The sequence below is a fragment of the Poecilia mexicana genome, unplaced genomic scaffold (genome assembly GCF_051168715.1).
Source record: "Poecilia mexicana isolate PSO_F unplaced genomic scaffold, ASM5116871v1 scaffold_3, whole genome shotgun sequence".
Classification (NCBI taxonomy): Eukaryota; Metazoa; Chordata; class Actinopteri; order Cyprinodontiformes; family Poeciliidae; genus Poecilia; species Poecilia mexicana.
Window position 1 is genome coordinate 8,031,956 of NW_028263372.1, and position 8,086 is coordinate 8,040,041.

The following is an 8,086-nucleotide window of genomic DNA, read 5'->3' on the forward strand; positions in this document are numbered from 1 at the left end:
TTACGCCTGCAATGACATCCTTTTATCTCTCGCACAAAACCGAGGAAGACAACTTTATTGAGAGGAGAGGCGTGAGTGCGGTGCTCCCTAAAGACGGGGCGTGTGAAAAACAAAGAGCCCGGTCGGCTATCGTTGAGGATTTACAGTAGAAAATCCCACGTTGTCATCAATCCATCTAGCTGAGCTCTTAATGCCACCTTGCCCTAGTCTTTATTTCAACAGCTTCCATCTGTTTAAATGAAACCACTGGCTGCGGCTTGGCGCGGTAGCTGGAGCTGACACCTCCGTTGTTACAAAGTGGGCTGGGTTCAGGAACCCCGTTACATTCTCCAGCCTCTCTTTCCTCTTCGTTGTTGAAAGAAGACAATAAAAATGAAGATCAGAGACTCTCCTTTTCTCGACACCTTCCCCTCTGCTCCACTACCCTTTGACGCCGACTGAGTCGACCGCTCTCGGTAAAGAAAGTGATGGACTCATCGCTCTCTATAAAGAGACCATCCAGGCTCCCAGGGAGTTTCAACCCCAGACAATAAATTTGCATTACTCTCGCACAACACTTTCACTCTCTCTCTTTCACCCCCCACAGCCCAGCTCGGATCACCTCTCATTCATTCCTTCACACTCTTTGCTTTTCTCTCTGTTGGGTTCTGCTTGTAATCTCTCCTTTTTCTGACCGCCTATCTTCCAGTGTGTTGCCTTAATCCCAACTTAATCTTTTATTTGAACTCATCAGTGCACGGAGCAGGCTCATATGTCTCCGTCCCTTATTTGTACTTAGTAAAATACCCCAAGCAGAAGGCTGGATGTAACGGGGGTTAAACGACTGCAGTTGTCCAAATCTTATCACTAGAGAAAGAGATGGAGAGCTCAGAGAAAGCATTTCTTTATATTTGGTAAAATTGTTTTTAAAACAATATGGTGAAGTGAGCCATCTACAGATATGGGCACGTGGAACCACTGTACAAGGGAAAGGCTTTTGGGGTACGTCTCTATTGTTATTGCAGATTTAAAGAACCTCCCTCCACCACAGTCTCAAGTAGGGTTACACAAACCGAGGTTTAATTTAACTGATCTTTAAAAAGCCTTATTCCAAACATGTCCGATACCAATTTTTTTTTTTTTTTTTGACAGGTCAAAATATAGCAACAAAGTTGCCAAGCTGGCAGAAATGGGGTAACTCATTAGAAAGGTGGGTTTAAAACGTTAATGATTCAAAACTGCCCAAACTTTCCATACTCTTATTCCTATAGTTCAAAGTCCTTTTATTGGAAGAACGGAGACTTTGTGGAGGGACTAGAAGTACAAAGTAGATAATAGTGTTGACCCTCCTTTACATGTTGCTTTATGCTGCTGGCCACTTGGATCTTGATTCACGATACATATTAAGACCCGCACCATGATTTGGGTATTATGTTTAGCATATGCATGAAAACAACAACAACAACAACAACACTGAATAAATGTTTTTTGAATACATTGAATAACCGTAATAATTAGAAGTGAACCGATTGCAGCTTTCTGATCCGATCTTTATAAAGCCTGACCTGCTGAATCAGATTTTGACCAATACCAATTTTTTGTCTGAAAAGTAAATGTGCAGACAAAGTCATTAAGTTGGCAACAGTGGGGTGACTGCTGTTAACCGCGGTCGGGGCCTGGTTGTCTGGTCTGTCAGTCAGCCCTTTCTCATGGCTGATTTCAAGACCTTCGAGGAGGTGGATAGGATCAGTGTCTCATCCAAGTATTGGTCGATTGCCGATTTCCTAAAATTAAAGAAATCAGGGCCACCTTATGGGTCCACCCCTAGTAATAATCAACATTTTAAATTATTTTAGCAGCCTCAATACTCTTATTGGTTTTTATGTTCTGAAGATAAATTTTTACTGTGATCCAAAGAAATTGTGGATATCTTAATTACAGATGGACTGATCCGATTTAAATATCGGTATTGGCCCTGATATTGAAAACAAATCTAGATCATGCCCAATCCATAAGGGCAGATCTGCTTTGTGCTGCTAGCGACATCATGCTGTATTATTTATTTTACATTGTATTTAGAATTCCTAATTGCACTTTCTGAACCATTTGAAAGGTTTGTTGCAGCTTATTTTTCATATGTTTGACCAAGTTAGTCGCTTCTGTCAGTTTAATTTTCTTTATTATTCTTTTTACATTGGCTATTATACTCCTAATTGCATTGAATGAACAAATTAAAGTTTTGTTGTTTTTACATGTTTGACCAAACTTGTGAAGCTACTGGTGTATTTAAGTTCTGTACTGGTGCAGAGTTATCAAATAAATTTGAAATCGAATACATTTATGTCTGTGTTCAAAAAAAAGAAGCACTTGTTTTAAAAAAGAAACACTTAAGTGCTGCCTTATTCTATTGAATATTCAGAAGTGAAAAAAGTGGATCGGTGCATGCCTAGTGTTTATCTTATGTTGGCATATGCTGAAGATCCTGTACCAGCCCACGTCTAATACAGATGGCTCCCAGATCAAAACAATCATTCCGGCCCATTCAAACCCAATCACAACCCCGCCCGGATGTGTCCTCGCATCGCCGTAAGTGAACGGGTCAGTGGTGTTTTACTGTGAGTGGAAGCAAACCAAATGAAAGGGACAATGTGAAGATTAGCAGTGCCAACCAGGCGACTCAAACGTCACACTGGCTTTAATTGCTGCGAACGAGAGGAGACATAGAGGGAGGGCAAACTGAGGACAGAAAGAGCAGAGCAGGAGGAGGAAGACAGGCAGGGGGTGAGAGGATCTGTGGAGGCTGGATGAAAAATGGAGGAACAACTTTTATGGCGCTCTGACGAGTCCATCTGGTTGAAGCTGGTGTGGGATGTGTCAAGGAACGTGTGAAGCTCTGCCGGCACCTCGTAAACCACAAATGAAAGCCGAGGACCTTGTAATTACAGAGTCTCTGTGGTTTAAGGGGAAGTAGATGTCTTGATTTCGAAGAGTCTGAATAAATCAGAGAGAAGGAGGAAGCTCTTGGTGTGTAAAGCAACAACTTAGAGCAAAAATCTGGGATGTAGAATGCTCTTAATTCTTGGGTAATATCTATAAAATCAGAATATGATCAACCAGTTTAAATGATGTACTGAAAAACACTCACCCATCAAAAGATAGGAAAACTAAAACTATGGATTGCAAAGGATCAAAACAATGTTGGTCAAAAGTATCAGTCAGGAGAAGAGTACAAAAAACCCCAGAATTATTTATATCAACAATAGTTGGAGGGAAAAAATGAGGTATCAGAATCATAATATAAAACAGAAGTTAGACTGTGACCAGAGACACTGCTAACAGGCCGACAGACTTTGAAGGAGGTGAAGAAATTTTCTGTCTCCTGGATTCTTCACAAGCATCGGCTAAAAAGTAGGGTTGTAAGAGATGCATTGTTTTTTTTTGTTTTGTTTATTTTTATTTTTTTTTAATAGAAAACACTCAAGTCTACATAAAATCTCCCAGAATCTTCCAAAAAATGTAAACCTGGATCAAAACATTATCTGTTTTTGGTTTGTTTTACAAACACCATTAAGTTCTGACCCAAGTTGAGAGTAGTGGTGGTACAGGGCTACTCTGTACCACCACTATATACGAGCCTGTGACCCGTATATAGAACCCTCAGTCCTCTTTGCAGCCGTCAACCGTTCGATTACCGGCCCATTGACCTTTTCCACATGTCTTTCCCCTCTCCCACAAAGCCACTTGGATCTTGATTCACGATCAAAATAAAGGCCACTTGAGCAAAAAAAAATCTTTAAAATCCCCAAAAACCTTCAGGTGTCAGCTAAAAAAGTGAAGATAAAGAGGACTATAATTTTTCAGAATCACTGAGTCAAAGCACACAAAACCCACATTTCAGAACTAAATTAGACAGTAAGTCTCTAAAGTGATCTGGGAAGGGCTTTGGACAAGAGATGTCATCACAATCGGGATTGATTTCAAAAGAAGTGCAAGGTAAAGTTGTCACATATTGTCAAGTAAAAATGGTGTTGTGGGATACCAACAAGAGGTGCTTCAACAGAGTTTTAAATTAAGGGTGTGCACGCTTCGGTTGTTGCATTTCGGTTATTTCCATCTGTTTGGTCTTCAGTTGAATTGCATTGGCTGAATGCCATACTATGTAAAAAAAAAACAAAAAAACAACTTGTTAAAATGATTTATGATGTTTAAATTCCTGGCATGCACTTTGGAGCAGTTGGAAGTAGGGGTGCGCCGATTGCAGTTTTCTGGCCGATCACTAATTACCAATTTTTGAAAATCCTGACATGCCGATTCCGATTTTGGTTGATACCAACTTTTTTTTGTCTGAAATGTTGCTAAATATAACAAGAAAGTTGCTGAGTTGGCAATATTGGAGTGACTATTAACTGCAAATGTGCAGACATGACCTGGTCAGCCGGTTTGTAAGTCAAACGTCTCTCACTGGAGAGCAGAAGAGGACATAGGCTGATTTTTAGACCTTTGTCAAGACAGATAAGCTCAGGGGATAGCAATGCAATTATCGGCCAATTACTGATCTCCCAGAATTAAGGAAATTGGTGATGATAAATCGGTGTACACCTAGTTATTAGCACTGTGCCTTGCAGCAAAAAGGTGTACCTCTTGCTCAATGACTTCTCGCCAATAGATGGATGAACGCTCCATGGTTTTTTTTTTATATATATATTACTTAAGCCTAGCACTTTGACATTTGTACAAACAGTAGCAGAAGACAGTATGTCTTGGGAAGTCAAGTCAATGACCTTGACCTGGAGAAAAGTGTCCACAAAGTATTTTAAAAACCCAAACAGCTGTTCTCTAATTCCTAATACCATAAGTGACAATATTAAAACTTAAAATAATACTGCACTACTGTTTCTTTTTTTTTGGGAGAGGGCGGGTGGAAGGGGGGTAACCGCACACTGGAGTTTTTCCATCTCTGCAACTTTTACCACAGCTCAGAGGAGTCCACTTACCAGTCCGGAACACGTTGATATGGCGGCCGAGGATGATGACATGTTGCGAATAAATCCCTGATACAAACAGTGGTGGAGACCCTCATCGCCCTTCACCGTGGAGATGTCGTCCGATCCGACCGTCTGCACGGTGAATCCCGGGCCGACCACAGAGGACGGAAGCAGGTCAAGGTGCATGTCCTGCCCAAAGGCAGACAGCCGATAGTGCAAGGAAAGAGACAGAGACCTCCTGCTGCGACGGCCTCTCCTGGTGACATCATGCGTCAGATATGTGCCATCGGAGTTCACCTCCACTGGTGTTACAAACACGTAGTCTGAAGGAAAGGGATGGGCAAGTCAAATAGATCCATAGAAATATGCAGTCATAAACAGACAAACACAAAGTAGCACATAACTGCTAAATGGCATAAAAATTATACACAGTTTTTCATCCATCCATCGTCTACATCCGCTTTTCCTTGAAGGGAAGTAGGATGGGCTGGCACCCATCACCAATGATCACACAACTCTTGAGGAGCTGCAGAGATCCTCAAGAGCTCAGGTGGAAGAGTCTGTTTACTGGTGAACTATAAGTCCCCATTCCACAAATCTAAACCAGTAAGAGGTGATGTTTGCAGTTTGTCACAAGTCATAAAGGGCAGACACCGAACTTGCAGTAAGGTGTTCTGCAATCATCTCCATGAGAAAACATGATGCTGGCCATATCATGTAGTGAGGGTGTTTCTCTTTGACAAGAAAAACTGGTTGGAGTTGATAAGGAAAGAAAAAAATGCTGGAGGCCAACAAAGATGTGAGACTAGATCCCTTTTGCTCTGCCATGAGAGAGGAATGACAGACAGACCCGCCCACCTTGTTGTAGACGCAGTTAACAACAGTCACCCCATTGTTGCCAAATTTGCAATTCTGTCTCTAAATTTAGCAACTTTTGAGACCAAAAATAGTATCAGACAAAATCATAATTAGGAGGTGAGTTTTTTTTTTTTTTAAAGATTGGTTATCAGCCAACACAACCCTACTTGAAACTGCAAAGGTGACAGAGACATACAACAAAACCCTTGCACCTGTGTAAAGCCTGAGAGGTGAGGGATACAAATTTTTACTTCACTTTCCTGATTTTTCCTTTTCCTTCCAGTTCACATAAAATCCCAATCAAACACATTCTGACTCAACAAAACTTAGAAAAACTCAAGGTGTGTGAACGTCTCCTGTAAACCATACAGTCTACGCAGCACATAGATACACAAGCACATTTTTTATTGTGTTTTCTATCCTTTTGGGGTAAATCCTTCAACACTGTGTGCTTGGGACTAAGTCAGAGTGTGCAAATCATCTGCACAGTTTCTACAAAGCAGATGTAAGGATTCCCAGAAAAAGGAACCTTTGAATGGGTTTTGCACTACCTGCCTCTCAGACTGCATGGAGCAATGGAGACATAGCGAATCTTAACAGGGGATAGCTGAATTTTTATTACACAAGTAGCTGGGATGTCACCCAGACATTAAGCTTGTTTTCACTTCAGACTTTCTCTTTGCCACCACTCCAGCCAGCTGTACCCGTCGCTTCATTCCCATTTGCTCTATAACTGTGGAACAGTGCCAGCTGGGACACAACATCCAGAGATGTCAAAAGACAAGCACTCACCATAATTTAATCCGTGGCTATGGCTGGAAGAATAGCTGGCCGTAGCAGAGTAGGAGGCGTGTGTGCAATAAATGTGCAGAGTCTGCAAAAAGAAGAGAGAAAAAGCCATCAGTGGACAGGTAGCAACAGGTTGAGACCAGAGCTGGAAACTGGATACCATAAAGAGGTGATGAATGGAGTTCCTCTGCTGCAATATGAGTTTTACACTTGAGCTTAATTTGGCATCACTTTTCAACACAATGAATGAAAGTCAGTGTGAAGCTGCTACAGAAAAATAAAATAAAAATAAATAATAATAGTAATGATGTTTCTTTGTCTACGTTCCAAGTTCGCACGTCCTGAGTATAAAGGTGAGGAAAATAACTCTTGCCGACATGCCTTAACGATGTTCCAAGTCAAGAAGGTGGAGAGAAACTTGACTCTGCTGCAGCCGACCAGCGGGACGGGTAAAGTCCATATCAACAGAAACAGGCAGTCCATGATGATGGCATGCAGAGCGGTCACCTCCGAGGTTACCTCCGAAAAAAGCGCAAAAGCAACAACAACCTGCGGCAGCGCATGATGCAGTAAACTCGCATTGTTTGGTGGCTCCGCTCCGCTCTGAGAGTTCAGGTGAAGTCAGCTGGCTGTAGCGGCCGGTCGGGAGAGCTCATGAGTGCGTGTGTGTGTTAGTAGTGAGAGTGTGTGTGTTTAATGAGGAGCGGACCGCAGTAGCGCGGGTTATCAAGGGGAGAGGCGCTAACTGAGAGCTGCACTCTGTTCGGTTCTGCCAGAGTCGGTGTGCTGGATGGGCCATAAGTCAGCTGCAGGCAGCCAATCAGCTCGCAGAATCCTTCTGCCTCGCGAAGATGAAAAGGAAAGAGATTCTCCTCCTGGCAACGACAAACTATTAACGTTACGTTCAGTGGCACCTCGGAAATGTCTATTTCGAACGCTAAGTGAGGATAATTACTTCAGAGCCCTCTGTTTTACACGCTGAATCAAGTTGAGGAAATACCACACGTATTTCCTCAACTTCACGTTCTCGTTATAAGGTTATTGTAAATGTTTCACCTCATCTAATAATACGGAAATGACTGTGACATTTCCCGAAAACTAATTCACTAATTCGGACGTTTGTGTTTCAAGTGGAACTCAAAGTAGATATTAAACTAGAACCATGAAGGCGATGGACGGAAGTCCAGACATCCCACCGCGTAAACAAGAAGGATTTTCGTTCAGGATGTTATTTAAATAGATAAACAAACAAACAAATAAATAAACAAATAATATTGTACTTAGTCTAGTAGTCAGAAAGTACACAACTACATTATTAATTCTATATTATATAAAATAAAAGTGCTACAAAGAAAATAATAGTCTTTTTTAATCCCCCAGTGGTGAAATTCACAGCAGCACAGTAAAAACATACACCTGACCGAATACAAAAATGTCTAAAAAGCAATATAAACAAAATAATAGCGAAAAGGAAG

General features: G+C 41.5%; 1 protein-coding gene across 1 annotated transcript in view; it reads right to left on the minus strand.

The window, feature by feature from the left end:
* The window catches only part of adamts18 (ADAM metallopeptidase with thrombospondin type 1 motif, 18), a 59,288-nt gene extending 51,732 nt beyond the window's left edge, over positions 1-7,556 (minus strand). The window contains exons 1-3 of the mRNA XM_014969312.2: positions 6,993-7,556; positions 6,615-6,696; positions 4,974-5,287 (exon numbers count right to left, since the gene is read on the minus strand). Coding sequence (XP_014824798.2) covers positions 4,974-5,287; positions 6,615-6,696; positions 6,993-7,094 — 498 coding nt within the window. The 5' untranslated portion in view covers positions 7,095-7,556. The remainder of the gene's footprint in view (positions 1-4,973; positions 5,288-6,614; positions 6,697-6,992) is intronic.
* Between the last annotated feature and the right edge of the window lie 530 nt (positions 7,557-8,086).